This window comes from Gopherus evgoodei, chromosome 4, assembly GCF_007399415.2.
Source record: "Gopherus evgoodei ecotype Sinaloan lineage chromosome 4, rGopEvg1_v1.p, whole genome shotgun sequence".
Taxonomy (NCBI): Eukaryota; Metazoa; Chordata; order Testudines; family Testudinidae; genus Gopherus; species Gopherus evgoodei.
Genome location: NC_044325.1, coordinates 57090035 through 57114986, shown reverse-complemented (window position 1 = coordinate 57114986; position 24952 = coordinate 57090035). Strand labels below are relative to the sequence as shown.

General features: G+C 39.8%; 1 protein-coding gene across 4 annotated transcripts in view; it reads left to right on the top strand.

The window, feature by feature from the left end:
- The window catches only part of DPH6 (diphthamine biosynthesis 6), a 382018-nt gene that overhangs the window by 345581 nt on the left and 11485 nt on the right, over positions 1-24952 (top strand). Inside the window, exon 15 of one of the 4 annotated variants that reach the window (XM_030559371.1) lies at positions 22867-23016. The exons of the other annotated variants lie outside the window; for them this stretch is intronic. Coding sequence (XP_030415231.1) covers positions 22867-22895 — 29 coding nt within the window. The 3' untranslated portion in view covers positions 22896-23016. Of the gene's footprint in view, positions 1-22866; positions 23017-24952 lie in introns of those variants that run through there. 4 annotated transcript variants of the gene reach the window in all.

Here is a 24952-nt window from a genome sequence, read left to right as displayed (position 1 = left end):
TTAGTAAGGCATTTGATACGGTCTCGCATGATATTCTTATCGATAAACTAGAAAAGTACAATTTAGATGGAGCTACTATAAGGTGGGTGCATAACTGGCTGGATAACCGTACTCAGAGAGTAGTTATTAATGGCTCCCAATCCTGCTGGAAAGGTATAACAAGTGGGGTTCCGCAGGGGTCTGTTTTGGGACCGGGCTCTGTTCAATATCTTAATCAACGACTTAGATGTTGGCATAGAAAGTACGCTTATTAAGTTTGCGGACGATACCAAACTAGGAGGGATTGCAACTGCTTTGGAGGACAGGGTCAAAATTCAAAATGATCTGGACAAATTGAAGAAATGGTCTGAGGTAAACCGGATGAAGTTCAATAAAGACAAATGCAAAGTGCTCCACTTAGGAAGGAACAATCAGTTTCACACATACAGAATGAGAAGAGACTGTCTAGGAAGGAGTGTGGCAGAAAGAGATCTAGGAGTCATAGTGGACCACAAGCTTAATATGAGTCAACAGTGTGATACTGTTGCAAAAAAAGCAAACGTGATTCTGGGATGCATTAACAGGTGCGTTGTAAGCAAGACACAAGAAGTCATTCTTCCGCTCTACTCTGCGCTTGTTAGGCTTCAGCTGGAGTATTGTGTCCAGTTCTGGGCACCGCATTTCAAGAAAGATGTGGTGAAATTGGAGAGGGTCCAGAGAAGAGCAACAAGCAGGACTGGCGCTAGGGGTTTGAGCGCCCTAGGCACATGGCAATTCCGCCGCCCCGCGCGCTGGTCCCGCGGCTCCGGTGGAGCTGCCACAGTGGTGCCTGCGGAGGGTCCAGTGCTCCACAGCTCTGGTGGAGCCGCCACAGTCCACTGGAGCCGCGCGAGGAGCCAACCATCCGCCCGCCCGCCTGCCCGCAGGCACTACTGCGGTAGCTCCACCGGAGCCGTGGACCAGCGGACCCTCCGCAGGCACTACTGCGGCAGCTCCACGGGAGCCGCCTGCCGCCCCCTCCGGCAAAGCGGCACCCACCAATTATTCTGGCGCCCTAGGCGATTGCCTAGGCTGCCTAAATGGTAGCGCCGGCCCTGGCAACAAGAATGATTAAAGGTCTTGAGAACATGACCTGTGAAGGAAGGCTGAAAGAATTGGGTTTGTTTAGTTTGGGGAAAAAAAGACAGAGGGGACATGATAGCAGTTTTCAGGTATCTAAAGGGGTGTCATCAGGAGGAGGGAGAAAACTTGTTCACCTTAGCCTCTAATGATAGAACAAGAAGCAATGGGCTTAAACTGCAGCAAGGGAGATTTAGGCTGGACATTAGGAAAAAGTTCCTAACTGTCAGGGTAGATAAACACTGGAATAAATTGCCTAGGGAGGTTGTGGAATCTCCATCTCTGAAGATATTTAAGAGTAGGTTAGATAAATGTCTATCAGGGATGGTCTAGACAGTATTTGGTCCTGCCATGAGGGCAGGGGACTGGACTCGATGACCTCTCGAGGTCCCTTCCAGTCCTAGAGTCTATGAATCTATGAATCATGATGTTAGACTGTCCTCTGCAGTAACCCTGTACTGATAGCCCCTGATTTCACCAAGGAATTTATCCTGCAGACAGATGCATCGGATGTAGGGTTGGGGGCCGTTCTATCACAGACGGTCGGGGAGGAGGAACACCCAATTCTCTACCTCAGTAGGAAACTCCTTCCGAAGGAACAAAAATATGCAGTGGTGGAGAGAGAGTGCCTCGCCGTAAAATGGGCCATGGAAGCATTGCGCTACTACTTGCTTGGCTGCAGATTTGTCCTCGTGACCAACCATGCCCCTCTTCAATGGATGCAGCGGAACAAGGAGAAGAACACAAGGGTGACCAGGTGGTTCTTATCCCTCCAAACTTTCCAGTTCCTTGTGCAACACAGAGCAGGAAGCTGTCTCGGTAATGCCGATGGCTTGTCACATGTGCACTGTCTGGCATCCCAAGCTGCCCAACCCCTTGGTGTTGAGCAGGGGGGAGGGATATGTGACAGACCCAGGCCAGTGGGGTACAGAGGTCTGGTAGAGGGCAAATATACTGGTCACTGGATGAGTAGTTTTCTGTTCCCTGAGTGACCAGAGTAGGGGCTGCAGTACAGTAATCAGGAACCTGCTAGAACTAGTCAGCCTGTCTGCCTTAATTGGAACACCTGCAGCCAATCAAGGCAGGCTAATCAGGGCATCTAGGTTTAAAAAGAAGCTCACTCCAGTCAGGCAGGGGAGGGGGAGCCAGAGGAGAGGAAGTGCGTGTAAGGAGCTGGGAGCAAGAGGCACAAGGAGCTGAGAGTGAGAGGGTGTGCTGCTGGAGGACTAGGGAGTACAAGCGTTATCAGACACCAGGAGGAAGGTCCTGTGGTGAGAATAAAGGTGTTTGGAGAAGGCCATGGGGAAGTAGCCCAGGGAATTGTAGCTGTCATGCAGCTATTACAAGAGGCACGATAGACAGCTGCAATCCACAGGGCCCTGGGCTGGAACCTGGAGTAGAGGGCTGGCCCGGGTTCCCCCCAAACCTCCCAACTCCTGATCAGACACAGGAAGAGTTGACCCAGCCTGTGGGGAAGATCACTGAGGTGAGCAAATCTGCCAATAAGCGCAGGACCCTCCAAGGTAGAGGAGGAACTTTGTCACAGTCCTTTAATACTGTTATTCATAGTAGATGAGAAAGGATAGTGTAAGCAGAGAGCTGGGAGTCTTGACCTCCTGAGTCATGATCCCAAGCTTGTAACACTAGCTTCCTATGTGGACAAGTTGCTGAACTTTACAGTGCGTCACATTCCACAACTGTAAAATGGGAATAATATAATTCTCCTGCTTTGCAAGGGTGCATGAATAAGTTAACAGTTTGCAAGGCATTTTGAAGCAGAACTGTAAATACTAAGAAGTATCATTGAGAGCAAATCTCAGCTCTCCTACCTGTAAGAGCTCCTTAACTTCTAATCTTTTATACTCTTCTAGATATTGTATAAATATTCACTAGCTTAAGTATTTCTAAATATACTACCAAAAATCCTCTAAATGACAAAGCATATATACATTCGTTATGTGTGACAGACAGTGGCCCTAGATCAAAGAGGTATAAGGGTGAGTCAACTTCAGAGGTGGTGTTTAAAGGAGATGAAAGTTACACATCAGTAATTACAAACTGGACTGGTATAGTGTATATGCTGAGTAATCTAGAAGAAAGTCTAAATTTGATCATCTTAATCACCACTGGATTTGGCCCCATTGTGTGTGTTTGAGTAATTTTTTTAACACAAAGAACCAGACCAGTGGTGGATAATATCAGTTCACATTTTACCATGGGGCTGTGATGATGGCCCACTTACTCTTTAAATGAAAACGTATATATTGAGGCTACTGTGAGTCCTAGAAAGGAACTATTTCAAGTAATGGGTAATGTGCAATACCAGAGTACTAAACTAAATACTACATGCCCGTGAAAAGTAAACAAGAAAGTTTCATTTTTAAACTGATAGAGATCTATGACTTTGGGTGATTTTTTCCATGATTCTGTGGCTTAGCTTTTCTGCATTTTTCTTTATTGCTGGTTTTATAGCTTTGAGAACAGAAGTGCTCAAAACAGGTACAGCAGAGGCAGCAGCAGTACAAGTTTCCCCAACTTCCTTGCCAACGGGCCTCCAATCTGACCTGGAAGAACCACTTCTAGGGTGTGACGCTTCCCAGGAGTACCCAAGCATCTCACTACCACCTGCCCTTAGTGTGAGGAAGCCTTGTCTGTACCTGAGCATCCTGACTCCGCCAGCCTTTAGCAAGAGAAGCACTGGCTCCCAGGCTTCCTCAGGCCTTGCTCTTTCCGTCAAAGTAGTGATAGGTACAAATCAACCCCTACATCCTCCGAGCATCCCTCTGGATTGCCCACACCCTGATCCACTCAAACATTTCAGAACGCCCAGATTCTGAATTCCCATAGAACACGTGCATACTAGTTTCCGCTCAGGATCAGCACTTAGATATATTTTTAGTGAAAACAAGAATACATTTATTATCAAAGAACAGAGGTTCAAATGATAATAAGAAAGAATATTGAAAAAAATGGTTACATATAAAACAAAATGACAGTACGCTTTCTAGAGTCTAAACTTAACTCTCAAGACATTCCCCTGACTCCTACAAGATAGCTAACCCCAAGTCCTTTTCCCAGCATTTGCAACCAGGATGGCTGAGGCCCTCCTTTCATAAGATGAAGCCTGCAGGCAGCTTGTCTTCCACTTCTGTGCAGTTACAGAATTTGATCCCTTACCTCAGGAGGTCCCCTCATCAGAGGCTTATCTTGGGGTTCTGTTGTCTTTCTAAATATTCAGGCTGGTACCTGGCCCAAACAACAAACAGCCTGTCTCCAAGTGTGACCATTGTCTTTTATGCTGATTGTGTTGGGCTGGAGGAATACAATATGCAATGATCTACCAAAGAGATAATGGTTTATTGCCCCTTGCTGCCTGGAATCTGTTTATCACCTTCTGGTGACCTGTCTTTAACTTACTTTTCAGTATACATACTAATTCCTTACACATTATGTGGACATACATTTTGCCATGATTATGGTGACTACAAGCTTTCAGTAGGACCTTACATTGCCCTGTTTGGTGAAACCAGAGGATCCCTGTAATCTTATGTACCCCAGGCCCTCTACCAGTTGGCCGCAAGAGGTTTCTGGGTCACATAAGGATGGGAAGGTGATTTGGGCTCCATGCCCATTCACTCTTTGGCTCACCTCTGAGCCTACAAACAAGGATTCCATTGGGACCTTTCATAGTGATTTTGTGATTAGGATTAATGTCCATTGAGAACTGGACTGAAACCACTAACACATTTAATGAGATTAACAACCCTCGGGCAGCAATAATTTTCACTCAATACCAACATGGTTTGGATTGGAACCAGCGACTACACATGAAAATGAAAGACCCATATCAGGTTCGCAGCCCCAGGAATCAGTCAGTTCCATGCCCCATTCCCTTCCCTCAATTTCCCCTCATTCTAAGATTTATTTATTTTTTATGACTATTCAATTTTCCTCAAGATGTGCCATGACATTAATGCAGCTCTAGCAATATCTGAAGAAAGGGACAGAAATAAACAATGGAAACTGAATTTCTCTTGACCCAAAGGGTGCATTTCTAAATTTCTTCTCTTTAGCCCTGCTCCTGTGTTACACTAAACCACAGAACGGTGCATTATGTCACTCAGGCCTGGTCTACACTACGCATTTAAACTGATTTTAGCAGCGTTAAACCAATTTAACACCGCACCCGTCCACACTACGAGGCCCTTTATATTGATATAAAGGGCTCTTTAAATCAGTTTCTGTACTCCTCCCCAACGAGAGGAGTAGCGCTAAAATCGGTATTGCCATATCGGATTAGGGTTAGTGTGGCTGCAAATCGACGGTATTGGTCTCCGGGCGGTATCCCACAGTGCACCACTGTGACCGCTCTGGACAGCAATCTGAACTCGGATGCAGTGGCCAGGTAGACAGGAAAATCCCTGTTTGCCCAGCGTGGAACTCTGATCAGCATGGGTGGTGATGCAGTCCCAAATCCAAGAAGAGGTCCAGCACAGACCATACGGGAGATACTGGATCTGATCGTTTTATGGGGAGACAAATCTGTTCTATCAGAGCTCTGTTACAGAAGACGAAATGCCAAAGCATTTGAAAAAAATCTCCAAGCTACACAATGCTGCGTGACAAGCGTAACGGAAAGCCAAAGAATCAAATGGACGCTCATGGAGGGAGGGAGGGGGTACTGAGGACTCCAGCTATCCCACAGTCCCCCGCAGTCTCCGAAAAGTATTTGCATTCTTGGCAGAGTTCCCAATGCCTGTAGGTTCAAACACATTGTCTGGCATGGTTCAGGGTATAGCTCGGCAATTTACTCCCTCCCCCTCATGTGAAAGAAAAGGGAAAAAAATCGTTTCTTGACTTTTTTTAATGTCACCCTATGTGTACTGAATGCTGCTGGTAGACGCGATGCTACGGCAGTAAAGAGCAGTATCCGCTCCTCTTCCCTCCCCGGTGGCAGATGGTACAATATGCTTGATAGCTGCTGAGTATTCCTGGCTGGCCTCAGGTGAGGCTGGCTGGGGGCGCCTGGGTAAAAATAGGAATGATTCCCGGTCATTCCCAGTAGATGGTACAGAACGGCTGGGAACGGTCTTCATTATAGCAACTGGGGGCTGAGCTCCATCAGCCCCCTCCCTTTCATGTGTAAAGAAAAGATTCTGTACTGCCTGCACTATCATAGCAGCGGGAGGCTGGGCTCCTCTCCCCCGCACCGCTTAATGTCCTGCCTGGACTATCATAGCAGCTGGAGGCTGCCTCCTCCTCATTTTATCTCACTAACAAGTCAATGTTTCTTATTCCTGCATTCTTTATAACTTCATGACACAAATGGGGGGACACTGCCACTGTAGCCCAGGAAGGTTGGGAAAGGAGGGAAGCAACGGGTGAGGTTGTTGCAGGGGCACCCCCCGTGAATGGCATGCAGCTCATCATTTCTGCGGGATCTGACATGGAGCGGCTGTGCTCTCTGGTTCTCTGATACACTGGTTCTCTAGTACACTTGCCCCATATTCTAAGCGGGACTGACTCTATTTTTAGATACCATAAAGGAGGGATTGACTTGGGGAGTCATTCCCATTTTTGCCTTTGCGCCCCCGGCTGACCTCAGCCAGGGGCACCCATGATAGCAGCAGACGGTACAGAATGACAGATAACCATCATCTCATTGCCATTTTACAATGGCAGCAGATGGTACAGAACGACTGATAACCGTCTCTGCTATCATGCAAAAGCAAATGAATGCTGCTGTGTAGCGCTGCAGTATCGCCTCTGTCAGCGGCATCCAGTACACATATGGTGACAATGACAAAAGGCAAAACAGGCTCCATGGTTGCCATGCTATGGCGTCTGCCAGGGCAATCCAGGGAAAAAGGGCGTGAAATGATTGTCTGCCGTTGCTTTCCCGGAGGAAGGAATGACTGACGGCATTTACCCAGAGCCACCCACGACAATGATTTTTGCCCAATCAGGCACTGGGATCTCAACCCAGAATTCCAAGGGGCGGGGGGGACTGCGGGAACTATGGGATAGCTACGGAATAGCTACCCACAGTGCAACACTGCGGAAATCCACGCTAGCCTCGGACCGTGGACGCAGACCACCGAATTAATGTGCTTAGTGTGGCCGTGTGCACTCGACTTTATACAATCTGTTTTACAAAACCGATTTATGTAAAATCAGAATAATCCCGTAGTATAGATTTACCCTCAGATTCAGAAAAGCTGCACTACCCATAAGGAGACTGCTAGGGCCAGTCACCTCCCACTGTTACAGATCAATTTCAGGATTTCTCTAACTTTCAACTGCATGCAGCTTCTTCTTAAGGGCTTGTTACAGCAGCTGGTGATACCAGAACTCAGTATGCTCCAGCCTCAGCCCTTTCCCACAGCATACCCCCTAATCCTCAGTAGTGTAATACAGCTGGCCAGTCTGACAGCATAAAGCAGCCTTAAAGCTGGCCTGAGTGGCACAAATCAGCCTTGTGAGGTCAAGGGCAAACTTGATGTATAATGTCTAAGTTTCTATTACAGTCAATACTAAATCTGGTGAAAAGAAATTCCAAATGAAGGCTGAAGTAGTTCTGACTTCCTCTGTTGTGTCTCATTTTTGCACATAGTCTATTAGTGCTTACAAAAGTTGTACAGTTATATTACTTTACAATATGTTTCATGGTGTATTCTGTATCACACTAACTGTTCAGTTGCTGTGAGCTAAATTCAGCCCTGGTATGAGCAATTGCAACTCCTATTGACTTAAAATGGGAGATGTGATGCACATGCCAGAGATTAATTTGGCCTGATTTTGATTATATTTAGTTTCTTTATTAATCATTCATTTCTTTGCTTTTGAAGACTTGCTACATTACTTAATGTTTCCTGGATTTTTAATGCACGTATTTTTTCTTAAGCAGTATAGCAAGATCCTTCTTAAAAATTCACAAAAGCAAGTTTTAATAATTTTTCTTGGGTTGGATTGAATCCAGAGATTGTTAGAGCCTTGTATATGTGTATAAACTCTTAATCAGTGATACAGAAGACAGCTACACATTTCTGCTATTGCAAAATCTACCTGGAGATGCCTCAAAGTGCAGTTCTCTCAAATACTTCCATATCAGATTTTTTCGGGTTTTCAAATAAAAAGGATATTTTTATTCTTAGTACCAGCTCTGCAAACTTATCTTGAGTTCTGAGATCTGGCTTCTTTCAGAGTTGATTTTTTCTCAGTTCTGGTTTGTGACCCCAGGGTCTAAAGTGCTCTATTTATCCACAGACTGGCCCCAATAAAGCAAGCTTCTCTGTGCCCTTTTTTAGTGTGCCTCACCCTGATTTGGAAAGACTGTTTCTGGGGCAGAAATGGAGCTCAGGCTCCATGCGTGTTCAGTCCCTGGTCTGCTACAAACCTGTTTCTTTTCAGTTATTTTGCCACCTCTTGCAGAGAGGTTGCACAGGTGCCACTGATATTTTGCCCTGCAAAATCAGGTGTTGTGTAAAAATGAAAGATCCCAGTTTAACTTTCAGATCCCGGATGAATTTGCAGAACAATATGTTTTACTGGTATAGTGAACAAATTTGACATGAGAATATTTGACACAGCAAACTAGTCACTTTTGTTGAAGTGAAGCAGACTTTTTGCTGCCACACTCTGAACCCTAGTCAGCATTTTGCAAGAGGTTGATTGCTGTTGCTACAGTACTGGATGTTAGCATTACTAGTAGTGTTATGTTTGCAAGCTGACAATTCCTTATCAGGGCGCTGAGTTTAGACCAGATTTGAATGGTATCCCCTTCTAAAGGTTAAATATTCTGCATGTTTGAAATTAATTGCATCTGCTTCATTAATCCTCTATAAGGTCTTAAAGCTGCTGGGGAAATTTTAATATGATATTTGAGGTAACTTCCTTGGTCAACCCTCCAGCTCCATTTCATAGTTGTGAACTGGAATTTGACACCATGGTTGACAAAACTGTGTTTGATTATGATTGTTGTTGCTTGCTTTCTTTATGGATCACAGATTTTATCTGTTAGCCAAGTCCACTGAAAAGTCAAGTAATAAAGAGGAAAAGAAGTAGCATTTATTTAAAACTGATGATAACCTATATCATCCCTTAATAAGCATAATTGTGGCATATTACTGAAATCACCAGATCTCCACTCAGCCCCTGGGGTCCTCTCACACATATCTCATTGCAAGATTGAGACCAGAGTGAGGTGTCTAATGAATTGTCAGCCATTTTGTGAGTTGTGAACCAAAAAAGTTGATAACCAGTGCTAGAGAATGTAAACTGGTAGTGCCTGAAAATGAAGGCTCTGATCCAGCAATGAGTTCTAGATATTGCAGGTTCACAAGATGCAGCACTGGTGACATGATCAGCTGTACCCAAAGGATATGTGCAATATACTTCATCGAGCAGAGAGGTGTTTGAAAACGTGCATATTCAAATAATACATCCATTTTTTACTAATTGTATTAAATGGAATTGTGGGATTCCATGTTTGTATCTCATTGATTTCTTTAACAAATGGTACTTAGTCTACAAGATATTTTTAATAACTGCAAGCACTGCAAACCCACCTTGATATCCCAGTGTCAGATTAGAGTCTTCCCTTTTTCTGCATCATCATTAGTATTAACGATTTTGTAGACCAAATTACAGTTACAATTTTCCCTGGGGAATCTTGCTGACTTCAGTCGGATTAAATGGGCATATCTGACTGGAACTTAGTAAGCAATTTTGTTGGTGATAGCAATAGTAATACCGAACTTATATTGTGCTTTTCATCAGGAGATTTCAAAACACTTTACAAAGGAGGTCAGTATCGTTATCCCTATTTTATAGGGGGGGAAACTTGGGCATATACAAAGGAAGTGACTTGTCCAAGGTCACTCAAGAAACCACTGATAGAGGCAGGACCTGAACTCAGGTCTCCTTAGTCCTCATCAATTACACTGTCAATCCCACTCTGTCCTAACTGTCCTCGCTTTGCAGTGCTAAGCATAGTAAAAAAGTAAAAATATATATAAGTAACTAGAATAGGCAGATGTGACTTTGAATACACACAGATGGTAAGAAATCCTGGCTCCATAAAAGTCAATGGGAAAACTCCCACTGACTTCAGTGGTGCCAGGATTTTACCAAGGGAGTAGATCAGTTGAGTAAAATGGTGCCTTTTTTACAGTCACTTTTTAAAATCTAATCTGTCTAATTTAGGTTTTTCTGTTGTGCCAGTCGCCATAGAATCTAAACATCTCAGAGTAAAATCAGACTTCAAAATTATCAAAAATACTGGTGTGTGATTTTGTGTAGGCATAAAGCTTTTAGCCAATGCTTAACATCATTTCTCTGTATGTGTAAATTGTGTTCTTTTATAGGAAGGGATGATAATTGAATATCTTTAACTGAGTTAAGCTTTATTTTTATTATGACTTTTACTAATCATGTTTCGGTCAAATTGATCTTGCTTAGTTCCTTTGTAAATTATTTTTTTATTCTGAGTGAATAAAAGTTATTTCATTGGAACTGAAAACAAAATCATTATTGATTTAAGGTTCAAATTATTTGAAGCATGTATTAGTGCATGCTGTAGATGCAGGAAATAATTAATATGGGATGAAAAGAACAGCTCTCAAAACATTATCACATAGAGAATTACCTGTGTTTTTGTGAACACTAAGAACATGCAGTATTTGGCATTAAAATTACTGGTCTTGTCAGGTTAGCAGTTTCTGTTGCTGCTAGAAGTAGTATCATTTGCTAGCCAGTTACCCAACAGATGGGTTAACCCGATGGCAGACACAACTAGTTCATGAACCTGTATATGAAAGTTTGGTTGAAGAACATGCAGAGCCCATGATAGCAAGGCTGCTGGTAGTGGCTCTGACCATTGACTTTCTCTTGTGTGATTTTCACGTGTTTCATTACCTTTGTGGTTAAACTGAGCTTTTTTGTCTCCCAATTAATAGCCTGTGGCAGTGGGAGATGAGAATTCACTGAGACATGGAAGATGAGAAAGGAAAATGGATGACAAAAGGAAATAATTTGTATTGAACAGCAATGAATTGTTCTCTGAGTAGCAAATCTCTTAAAAACATCCTGTCATAGCAGGTGTTTCCAGTATTCCCTAATGTTAATTGGGGATAGAGCTATTAGAATTAGTTAAGTCCATATAGTGAAGTGCTGTCATAAGCCTCAAAATAGTCTTTCACACAGTATATTGATAATGTAATACATAAAGTCACTCGTGAGGGCAATTGCTTTCTTGAATGAATCATTTTCTTAAGGACATCCTCCCCTCATGCATTTCAGCCACTCATCATCTTCAGGGAATTGTGGATAGTACTTTACTTAATTAAAGTGGTTCCAATAGGCTGCCAAAAAGAATACCATTTGCTATAACTCACAAGAGAATTTAGTCTGTTTAGGAGAGAAGTGTTGACCATGGGGATCTATGACAGTAAAAAAACGTGTGAGACACAAAAAATCCTACATGAAAAATAGAGAAGGTAGTAATAGGACAGAGATCCAAAATGAAGCAGTAATCATAGTAATTTCTGCATAGTTTTAGGCTTCAGATATTCCAGTAATTTGCTTTTCATGTGAGAATCTCAAGCATTTCACAAACATTAGTGAATTAAGTCTGCTCCCCCGCTCCACTAGCACTCTTTCCAAAATACCATCTTTACACGATAGAGCAATAAGAAAAAATAGCAGTGGAAAACATAAGGGACGCAGATACAGAAACTGAGGGAAAAGCCTTCTTGGCCTTTCTTTAATGTTTGTGTATAATTACATGTGGTGATATATAATTCAGCGGCTGGACTGGGTACCCATCTCAGCTCCTTTAGTGTTGCAGGTCCCCATCTTAATTTTTAGATGTTGCTTTTTCTATAGGAAATGTTTCATGCTATTGTGTTAAAATATTGTTGAACAAAAAGTGTCTTTGATTTTACATTATGTGTAATGCTATCCTCAAAAGGCAAGTGATGATCTGTGGGAACATCATGGTAATTTTGGTTTTTTTTAAAGGCTATGTCCTAAATATGTGGAACAGAAGATGAAATGCAGGAGAGATATTTTAGGTAACAGAAGTTCATAAGTATATACTAAGGACCCAGATTAGACTAATTTGACAAATAAATAATCAGACATGCTTATGCACCTCTAATCAGCATCAAACCCACAGAATATATATGGTCTAGTAGTGGGAAGTGGAATCGTATAGTTAGATGATGCTTTAAGTAATATTAGTAGAATTATGTTGCAGTAAGCTATGTAGGCACCACCAATATTTTGTGGTATTAAGCTACTGTAGACAAAAAGGTCTCCCTTATTGTCAAAACTAATATTCAAGTCATGTTCCAATTATGTTTCATAGTAAAGTTGTAACATGCATACATAAGTTTTACTATTTGTATATATAATACCTCTTTTGAAAATGGTTTCTTCCCCATATTACACAGATACAATGCAGCTAGAAAATTAGAAAGGTATTAAGGCTATCAATTAATCGCAGTTCATTTATGCAATTAACTCAAAAAATTAATCATGATTAAAAAATGAGTCATGGTTTTAATCGCACTGTTAAGCAATAAAATACCCATTGAAATTTATTACATATTTTTGGATATTTTTCTACATATTCAAATATATTAATTTCAGTTACAACACAGAATACAAAATGTACAGTGCTCACTTTATATTTATTTTTATTACCAATATTTATGCTGTAAAAAACAAAAGAAATAGTATTTTTCAGTTCACTTCATACAATTACTGTAATGCAGTCTCTTTATCTTGAAAGTTAAACTTACAAATGTAGAATTATGTACAAAAAACCCCCTGCATTCTAAAATAAAAATGTAAAACTTTAGAGCCTATAAGTCCACTCTGTCCTACTTCTTGTTCAGCCAATCAATTTATTTACATTTGCAAGAGATCATGCTGCCTGCTTCTTGTTTACAATGTCACCAGAAAGTGAGAACAGGCATTCTCATGGCACTTTTGTAGCCGGTATTGCAAAGTATTTACGTGCCAGATATGCTAAATATTTGTATGCCCTTTCATGCTTCGGCCACCATTCCAGAGGACATGCTTCCATGCTGATGATGCTCATTAAAAAAATGTTAATTAAATTTTTGACTGAACTCCTTGGGGGAGAATTGTATGTCTCCTGCTCTGTTTTACCCACATTCTGCCATATATTTCATGTTATAGCAGTCTCAGATGATGACCCAGCACATGTTGTTCGTTTTAAGAATATTTTCACTGCAGATTTAACAAAACGCAAAGAAGGTACCAATGTGAGATTTCTAGAGATAGCTACAGCATTTGACCCAAAGTTTAAGAATCTGAAATGCCTTCCAAAATCTGAGAGGGATGAGGTGTGGAGCATGCTTTCAGAAGTCTTAAAAGAGCAACACACTGATGCAGAAACTACAGAACCTGATCACCAAAAAAGAAAATCAACCTTCTGCTGGTGGCATCTGACTCAGATGATGAAAATGAACATGCATCAGTCCACACTGCTTTCGACTGTTATTAAGCAGAACTCATCATCAGTATGGACTCATGTCCTCTGGAATGGTGCTTGAAGCATGAGGGGATATACAAATCTTTAATGGATGTGGCACATAAATATCTTGCAATACCAGCTACAACAGTGCCATGTGAATGCCTATTCTCACTTTCAGGTGACATAGTAAACAAGAAGCGGGCAGCATGATCTCCTGCAAATGTAAACAAACTTGTAAAATGTAAACAAACTGAGCAATTGGCTGAACAAGAAGTAGGACAGAGTGGACTTGTAGGATCTAAAGTTTTACATTGTTTTATTTTTGAATGCAATTATTTTTTGTACATAATTCTACATTTGTAAGTTCAACTTTCATAGTAAAGAGATTGCATTACAGTGCTTGTATGAGGTGAATTGAAAAATACTATTTCTTTTGTTTTTTACGCGCAAATATTGGTAATAAAAATAAATACAAAGTGAGCACTGTACATTTTGTGTTCTGTGTTGTAATTGAAATCAATATATTTGAAAATGTAGAAAACATCCAAAAATATTTAAATAAATTGTATTCTATTATTTTTTAACAGCGCAATTAATCCCACGAATAATTTTTTTAATTGCTTTGACAGCCCTAAAGGCTATGCTAGAGGTTGGTTTTAAAGGAGGATTAAGTGCAAACTTCACAAGTAATTGAATTGAAAAATACTATTTCTTTTGTTTTTTACGCGCAAATATTGGTAATAAAAATAAATACAAAGTGAGCACTGTACATTTTGTGTTCTGTGTTGTAATTGAAATCAATATATTTGAAAATGTAGAAAACATCCAAAAATATTTAAATAAATTGTATTCTATTATTTTTTAACAGCGCAATTAATCCCACGAATAATTTTTTTAATTGCTTTGACAGCCCTAAAGGCTATGCTAGAGGTTGGTTTTAAAGGAGGATTAAGTGCAAACTTCACAAGTAATTGAAAAACTGTTAATATGTATTATAGTAACTCTGCAGGCCAATAAACCTCAGTATGGTCCTCGACACAGACCCATAATTCTTTATCTGTAATAGCTCAAAATCTGGAACCCAAAACTGGAAATGGGAAGTTGTTTTAATGGTTAAAGTTGAGGTTATAATCTTTTACTTTTCAGTAGTTGACTGGCACTATTCTGCATGAGACTGAGTATATACAACTAGTAATATATTTATTTTATATGATGTTCCTTAAAGGAAGAATGAGCTCTACATTGGCATAATTTACAATTGGACCAGATTCTCAGCCCTAATTGCTTTCAACTATATGAGCAAAACAACGCTGCCCTCAAAGGGGAAGCCAAGAATTTCCCTTGACAGCAGGTTATTAATGTAGAGCCAGCATAAAGAACAGTGCCTACCACCTCCACTTAGGAAGCCTCCTGGGGCAGGGATGGACATTCCACTGGTGAAAATGGTTAGGAGCAAACACAGGCCTAATCAAGAATCCTTAGGGAATTGTTCCAGCTGGCATAGTTTAGAGCAACCCTTAGTGCCCACACACACCCCTACAATCATGTAAAAGCAAAACATCACACCGTTGGTGCAAACCTGGAACACGTTTCCACAGCTTTGTTGTTTAAGGCCTGCATAGCTGCTTTTCTTTGGTATTTGGAGGAGGCATTATTGGGGTGGATAATGTTTGCCTTTCATTCCCCTTTCTGGTTGTGGATTTTCTGCTGGGCACCTGTTCCAGTTTTTTGCACTCAGTGACATCTGATGGCATCACAGCTTTGTAATACACCACTGTTTTAAGTGACTTTGATACCAACCAATGCAGATCCTTGAATTCAGAATTACCAGCTAAGTGGAGCAAGAATATAATATTAAAATATTTTAAGCAAATATAAAAGTCTGTGCATAGGCTCTGTACTTTTGGATCTTAAACAATTTTTAAATATTTTAAAAAATCAAAAATGCCTTTTTAAGAGAAATCTGTAGGGTTTTGTAATTCCACAGTAAATAATACAATCCTTCAGCACCACTACTGGATAAATGCATAGTATTTTATTAGCAATATGGTCATTTTTATAGCACTCATTTTCCTCAATCTAGACAAGAGAAGATCTGTCTGCTATTTAAGATCTCATTTATTGTCTTCTATCAAGGATAATGTGTCTAGATATGTAAGGTCTTTAACAATGTTCAGTCCTAAGTACTTAATATGCGAATTAGTGGTCTTAAATTGTTATCCTTTGATCAGATCAGAATTATCCATGGCAGCTAATGGATGAATCAGTGAAATGGAACTTGTCCATTAATGATAAAAAGATTTCCAGAAATGTTTTAAGTTGAAGTAAATAAAGCATTAGATCTGTATATAGGGGTATGTTACGGTAATCACATTGCACACTAGAAATATTTTAAGCGATCATCATTCACACACGCACATAAATGGCAAAGGAATTTCTGATAGTAGTAGCCAAAGTGCAGATAACATAAAGGAGAGAGGACAATCTTGTCTCTGGGTGCATTAAATGGGAAGGGTTCCATATTTTTTTTTAAGTATTAAGAGAATTGTATTCCACTTTGATCTGGTTTATAATGGGATGCATTTTTAAGTTACTTTCTCATAGATTAAGAGGTAGAATAATAACTGTTGCTCAGCTGTTTCCTGTCTATGATCACAATTTAATGTTAATACAGAGAGATGCTGTTCATTATGACATCAATCAATGAAGTTGGATTATATTATATTTCCTTAAGAGCTCAGTCCTTGGCCCAGATTTTCAGCTGTGTTGTAGTCACTTTGCACAAGACTGTTAGCACAAAGCAGCCATAAACCTGGTAGATCCAACCTTGGAAGGATTCTCCTTGTGCAGGGGAAACCACTATTAATGTAGATACATCATCTCCTACCATGTCCACCCTGCGCCAGTGTAGAGGAAAAGTGGGCATGATTTCCCAGAGATCCAAGTGCCAGGTTCACACCTTAGGGTCTGTTCACAGCCAGCCTGGCCCTGTTCTGCTTAAGACAGAGACCAAATGATAACTAGATGGTCCCAGAGAGGCATAGAAGTTGCTGAAAGCCATCCTTCTGCATTCTCTTCCCATGATGTGCTGAGCACATTTTAAACACATCACAGGATCTGTCCCATTGACTTCAGTAAAAGTTTTGTCTACATGAAGACTACAGGATCAAATTGTAACAGAGCAGCAAGAATCTTAGCCAGTATTGTCCTATTTTTGAGTAAGGAAAACTGGCATGAACCGTAATTTTGAGAGTCCTTTTGTTCATGAAGATGGGTTAGAATAAAGGAAATAGATATGAGGTCCCCAACACAGTGCCCGCAGGTGCCATGGTGCCTGCCGGGGCATCTAAGTGCACCCGCGTACTGGCCGGCGGACGAGCATCTGCCGAAATGCCACCAACAAGCTGCATCAGACAGAGGCGTCGCCACTGAAATGCCGCTGATTTTTGGTGGTGTTTCGGCGGCGACACTTCTGGATGACGCTGCTTGTCGGCGGCATTTCAGCGGCGACGCCTATTGACGTTGCCACTTGTCGGTGGAATTTTGGCAGATGCTCGTCTGCTGCCACGGTCCTCTGTAGCTCATCGTCTGGCACCCACCAGATGAAAAAGGTTGGGGACTACTGAAATAGATGAAGGGAAATTGTGCACACACACACAATACACATGAATCAAATTAGGCAAGGACTAATACTAAATCCTGCAGTTTCTTCACCAGCCAAACTCCCACTGACACCAGCTGAATCAATAGTAAGTTGGTCTGAATAAGGTTTGCTGAATTAGCCTACAGTACTTATGAGCTTTATTGGACACTCTTGGGAGCGTTCTTGTGCATCTTAGTTGAAATCCTGGTTCTACTGAAGTCCATGGGAGTTTTGCCATTGACTTAAAATAGGGCCAGAATTTAACTCTTTTAGTCCAGGCCCAGCTCTAGATTACTTTAGCAACAAGTGCTACCCAAGTAGCATCTGTTTAAAACATCTTATCAGTACCACTGGTAAAAATAGCACAGTACACAACTATAGCTGATAAATCACTTCTTTCTTTCTTTCTTTATTGTTTTTTTTTAGGAGGGAAATTAAATAACAAAAAACTAACATCACTGCAGTGGTAGGGTTTAGAAATAAAGGAATCAGAAGTCAGCAAATTCCAAAAGTTAAGGTTGTTCCCACATCGGTTACTCAGACACTCTACCCCACCCTTGGCCAATTTCTCCAAGCAGTTCCATTTGGGTAACTGAGGACAGCATTACCCTACAATATGTAGCATTTTCTTTTCCATTTTTTTGGTTAACAGCATTATAGCCTGCAATTAAGGTATACCATAAAATATGCAGAATGGTCATTGTTTCCAAATTTAATCTGGGAACAACTTTTAACTTTTGGAATTTCCTGACTTTTGAGTGCTTGCTTTCTCAGCCTCTGAATTTCATTAATATATTTTTGCATTTAATATATTTCATATTATACATTAAACCCACATTGGTAAAAGCTTTATGAGAAATACTATAGTTTCTTCAGCATAGCCATTTTTTCAAAGTTAAATAGTTCATCCATGTGTTCCTCCTCCCGCCCCCCAAGGGTCCAATTTACTATTTTGACTGTTTTACATTTTACTTCTTTCAAAATTCCACAAAGGATAAAATTGTATTAGGGATTAATTGGATGGCAGATAGCATTATTAAAACTGAATGAGTACATCTCAGTTGTTATACTGTAGCATGTTCCACACTGTGGTTTTAAGCATTTCAGGCACCAGGTGAGAATGTTGTGATAAATATGTATTCATTGGAATTTTTTTAAAGGCTTCAGTGTATACTACATCTCATTCTTCTTCTTGATCTGTGCTCTTACGCTCCTTAATTTTGTGCATCACTTAGCTGAAACAGTTGTAGGTGCTACATAAATACCTTAGCTAGATTAGCTATATGGTGTAGTGCCAACAATGTACTAGGCACAATACATATAGATAAGACAGGGTCCATGCTTTGGAGAGCTTGCAGCCTTACTCAATACAATTCTACAAATGGAGTTTAAGATTACGGGATCTCTTCTTACAGAGAAACCACTGGGGCCAGAGAGGCAGGAAACCTCTGCAAGACTAACCTCATTAGTCCCTCTTAGAGATAAGGGCTTACAGAGGGCATTAAATTTAGAGGAGGCCTTCCAATCCATCAGATCCTGGTGGGATCCAGAGGCAAGAGTCCCCCAAAGCAAGAAGACCTGTCTGTATGGATTGCTTTCTTTCAGCAGTTCTACTACTTCCCCGCACCTACCATCATGACTTCTTGAGCTATTGCTGCTATATGTGGGACCTCTTGAGGCTGCTCAGTAGAGGTTATCTTGAGAGAGTTAATACATCTCCAACTTGATTTAACTTCAAGGGTCTACATGGATTTTCCGTGTGAGTCTATGGTACAGGAGAAGGTACTGAAGAAAGTGCCAGTTCTTTCCCTCTCAAAAGCTTCGTCCCACCTCCCAAGCTCTGTGAGCACCTACCTCATCGGGCTCCAACAGAGGGTTTTCCAGAGGATTCCACTAAGTGAGGGTGAAGGTGTCACTGAGGCAGCACTCTCACACTTCCATTGAGGCAGGGGGAGATCTGCCTGCTGAGGAGATACTGTGGCCCTTAGATAATATTTGTGTGGGCCAGCATAGATTCTGATGTACTACCTCTTAGCTGAATTGGTTCTGCAGTGCTGAAAAGAGTAACAACATATTTTTACCTGTAAAGTGGGTGTGTGTTTGTACACATACCTAGTATTACATATATAGGGTGGTATCTAATTGCCTTTCTCAAGCACCTTTGACTGCCCCATCTAAACTCTGCTAGCTAACCTGTCTCCACTAATGTCCACCTGTGTCCAGGGCTACTGCTAATATTCCATATTCCTGAATAGGTTTAAACAATTCTCTTTTTTTAATGTAATCACGCTGTCAGATAGATGCTTCCTTCTTTTTACCCCTTAACATTAAGTTTGGCCTGTGGTCCAAGTTGGGCAATATTTAGTCCTGCCACAGTGACAAGTTTAAGGAGCAGTCTTTCATTAAAGGCTTTCAGAGTTAGCAGAGATAAGCCAAATACAATCCACACAAGGAGCAGATCTGTTGAGTAAAAAGATGCCATTTTTATGTAGTCACTTTTCTGATCGTAACCATACAGCTGATCCATTTCCTTTTAAACTTCTCCTCAGCTGAAAACATTGTGTGGAAGATTCCTGCTCACGTCAAATTATATTAATACCTCTTGGGAAGCAGGAGTGGTAAGGAGAAACATAGATCTAAATATACTAACATTACTAGAACCACAGATCTAATGTTAGCTGTACATTAGCTATACTTAAATAGTTCGGTTATAAGAAGACTTAGCAGAGACAAGCCAAGCTAGGGTACTTATTCCACAGTCTCAAATTGACCCCTGAAAAATTCCCTAGCTAGTTGCCAAAACCTCCATTGCCATCTTGACATTCTACTTGGAGTTGAGTGTAGTCATTATAAATATTGTATGTATTTTATACTATAACGGTTGAACTATTCCTTCTTGTAAGCATGAAAAACCTCCATTTTGTAACAAAAATGAAGCTCCCTCAGCAAAGTGCTATAGTATCCAAGGACCTTGCAAATGAGTTTGTGTCCAGCTTGCCAGAAAGTACATCAGGTCTTGAGTATAATGTGTATGCAGTGGATTTGTAACTACTTAATTGAAAAAAAAATCTTTCAATCTAATCGCTTTTAGTGCATGAGTTATATTCAGTCCATAAACTCCTCATTATTCATCCACAGAAGTATGTGTTTAATGATTAAGACCCAAAGGATTTAATTGATAGAATAATCTGCATTTCTAAAGAAAAAATAAGAAGTGTGCTTTTTAATTCTTTACAAGAAAAGTTGTTATGCGTGTCAAAATATAATACTGGCTCTTAGTTTTTAAAACAATATCCACAATTTACCTATCCATTGGCTCGTTCGGTTGGGTATCTGTAATGTACAGTCTTGATCAAATAATGGCTAATTATGCAGTTGTTTATCAGCTCATTTGAAACATTTTGAAATTCAGTCTAGCTCAGCAAATTGCTGTGCTTAAGGCATTTCTACATTCTAGAAAATTATAATATCCCCAGAAGGCAAAGAATTAATAATAAAAATCCTCTTTTGTAACAGATTATCATTGCAGAGCAAATGGAGCAGATCTTCCCTATCCTAGTGCATTTAATATTCTCATTTTTTCCCTTGAAAGTTTGATGGAAAGACTATGTGAGGATCACTGTTTTATTAACTTGTTAAGAGACACATTTACTGAACCAGTGCAGCATATTGATTTCAGGATCTGTTATGCAGTAAGGAGCCAGTGGTAACACATGACTTTTAAACATTTTCATTTTGGGACCAAAGTATCCTTTAGATATTTTGTAACCTTATCTATATCGATCTAATATTAACTATTCTAAAAGGGCATCTTCTCACTTATAAGCATTTATGAGCTGATCGTCAAACACTTCCACAAACAATTTCTTACTAGCATGAGTAACCCCACTGAACCTACTGGGAGTATACTTGTGACCAGAAGGTTACAGAATCAGACTCATATTTTGCATCATTCTAATGAAAATGATCAGTACTGATAAATGGGTCCCAAGCTTGCTAGTCTAATGAATAGAGAAGTGAATGTGACATACTTCACATGTAGCTCTTTTAGTGACTGAATATGAAACATTATTCAACTGATCCATTGTGCAGCCTCTGGTTTGGACAATGAAAGTTATTTCATACAGCCCCTCATGCTACACAGTAATCTTCAGCTCATTGTTTTTATAGCTGATCTGGATTACTTTTGTTTAGCAAAAATTTATCCACCATGAACTGGACTGAAACTACCAAGATTCCTTTCACACAATTCTTCCAGTCCAGTATCCTACCTACCTATTAACTTAATGATACCCATACACTTTTTTTGGGGGGAGAAGACTTTTAGTTACCTTTGTTGTTTAATCTAGGTGTCTAATATTCTTGTGATCACAATAATTCATCTGAACATTGCATGATTAGCATATTAAGAAAAAAATAAACCTAAGAGAGCATAGCAGTGTCTGTGACCCTTCACCCTACAAAGTGTGTGATCTATCTAGGCAGGGGTTGACATCATTAGGAGACAGTGTGCAGAACTAATTTCAGTGTGTCTGCACTTTATCAGGCTTGTGAATAAATAGAAAATTCCACTTTTTCAGCTGAATGTGTTGATTCCCCAGCAGTCACGAGCATAATAGTTCAACTCCATCCTCCCACTCAAAGAAGTAATTTATTCTTGCTTTGGGACTATGCAGAGGGATATTTAAGTGTTTCTGTATTGTTTTAACTCCAGAAGGCAAGTGGCACTTTGGACAGAAGGGCAGTTCTTAAACTTAGATTTGTGTGTGTGTGTGGATTAAAATTGTAAATTATTGGGAGTGGAGGTGAGGTGGAAGGTAGCAGCGTAAGTTGTGAATTATTGTGAATTTCTGCTCAAGATATCAGTTTTAAAATTAAAAATGCTTGATTCCATCTACTATGTGATATCTTAATCACATATGCAGAGGGAGTAAACAATGATCTGTATAATAATAATATTAGGACTACTGAGTTTTGCAATTACAGAACTAATTATGTATTTTATTTTTGCATGCCCATCAAGACATGATTTTTGAGGTCATTCATTTCTCATATTTGGCTTTAGAAATTCTAACAATGTACCTAGAAAAAACTATACATTCCTGACTATTAAAAATCTTAGTACAAAAGTTTTCCCATGTTGTTGTTGTGCAGAATAAAGTAGCACATACAACGAAAACCATGAAGAATATACTTCAAAGTTAACCTTAGTTACCTTCATCCTTACATTTTAAATAAATATGTATATGTTGCCTAGAATCAGTATTTCTGACACAAATTGTTAGCATTTACAAATCATTAGGGCATTACTCTTCCTTTTACCAAAAGATTAGATTAATATTTATTATTTTTATTAATATTGTGTGCAAAGGAATCTAAACAGGGGCAGGCTGTGTTTATTCCTACAAATATAATGAAGTGTTTTGTACGTACAGACACAACCATTTGTTTTGATATAAAGTCCCATAAAAGACCCTCAAACAGTATCTTTGCATGAACTCTTAGAGATCCTGTGGTACTTACAATAACAATAATACTTTGTGCTTGGATTCTGCTATTCTTTTGTAGATCTCAAAGCACTTGACAAACGTGGATAAGTATTATTATCCCCATTTTACAGGCAGGGATACTGAGGCACCAGAGAGCTAAAGGCCTATTTTGGAGAGGTGCTGAACACCCCCAACTACAACTGAAAGCAACAGGAGCTGCAGGTGCTCAGCACTTCTGAAAACCAAGACACTGATTCAGCAAGGCACTTGAGCACATGTCTACCTTTACATCATTGGGAGTAAATTTAGGGATGTCCTTACATACCTCGTTCAGCTTGCCTGTCTGACTTACCTGAAGTCTCACGGCAAGTCAACAGCAGAGCTGTGAAGAGAATCTGTATCTCTTGACTCTTACTCCTGTGCCTGTTCCACTGGACCACTAGCTGATCATTCTACAGAAGGTGCTGTATGAAATATGAAGTCCTTTTTGTTTCTATATAGATACAATAAAATAACAGCTAAGGAAAGATTAAATACAATGAAGGAGTTCATTTGAGAAATTCTGACAGTATCTACAGTATGCAAGTGAAGCAGAAGCAGTTTATGGCATGTTCAGAATTTCAAGACTGAATTACAGTTTTAGTAATCATCAGCTCTCCTTCTCCTCTGTCAGGTTTTTGGTTAATGCATTGCATGGAAGAGACTTATGGTACAAGTTTTATAAGCTTGCAATAAAAATATAACTACTGTTGTATTAAATTATTCAAGTTGTAAACCATTGTAAAAAGGGGAAAAGATTTTATTGACATAAAGGCAGAAAAAAATGATTCTGATGGAGTGTAAAATGTATTGTACTGATTACCACAGAGTTTTTGCCCAGTTTAGCATATTTTAAATCTTCAGCAGGCCTTGAAAATGAGAGTTTCTTTTAAAAAATACTGGCCAGTGGTTTGAGAAAAAGGAAGGCACAATAGGACTTATAATTTGCAAACAAATCAGTAGAGTTCTTACAGCAAACAAAAAATGTCTAAGAGGTCAAAGGGGAAGAGAATGGTGACAAAGCTAAGGATCAGTGAATGATTTTAAAACTTCCAGATTTCCCCTGAGAGAGAGAGAGAGCTGGAACGCTGGAAAAATAAATAACCAATGTCTGTATTTTCAAGAAATAGTTTATTACTTTAATATTTTGTTTTATTGCTTATAGTAGAGAGAGAAACCAGTAATTTAAAATCTGGATGCAGATCTGTGTATCAATTGAAAATTGCACATTTACCTAAATTAGTTGCTAAAACTAGAAGAAAAAGCATCTTACAGAGATTGATTTATTCTGCATGAGCCTTTGACATGCACATGTGCAGATCCAGTTAATATTATTAACTATTTTCTCTTTGCTTCTCTGGTACTTTTAAATAAAAAAAAAAACAGGTAGATTTTTTTAAAACTAAAGAAAACTATCTTAAGTTTCTTCATGTTTCACCTTTTCAGTTTTAGGGCTTTAATAACCATAGATGATCTCATGGCAGGTTGCATATGAGGTTACTGTGTCCAGCAAAGTGATTTGGCAAAAAATCCCCTGCTTCCTTTCCATGTGTGCCTTGTGCACAGAAGCAAAAGGAGGTATATCTCATTCCAATGACTCTCTCTACCTCAGTACAACTCAAAAAAAAACCTTTAAGGGCCCAGAGAAACTTTTTTAAAAAATCATAGTTAATTCAGCTGAGATAAAGTTGTGTTTTATGGAAAACCCAGCCCATTCTGAAATGATTTCAGGGCCTTCTGTAGATTGTCCTTCTCACTACCATGTTCTGTAATACAAGATGGTTTGATGTTCACTGACAAGTTAAGGCCCATGGCATATAGTATCAATGCTGACCAAAGAGAGGGTTACATCGCCATCTTTGCTTTACTTTGAAACTGACATCTCTTATTGGACACTTTAGTACCCTCTAGCAGTACTGCTAGATTGGTAAAACCAGATACTGGACCACAGATCACATCTTTTCAGAAAGTAGGCAAAAGAACATTACAAAATCTTATTTCACTGTGCCTCATGGCTTGAGTTTCTGTTTGTGCGGGAATCTTCCTAGCCAAGATAAAAGTCATCTCTCCATCACTCATTCTTCATGTTTCTTAAAAATGATTAGAATGTCACATCAGTTTTCTTTCAGAGCATTCTTAGTTTCATTAATCCAATATCCATTTGAGCTAACGTCCACT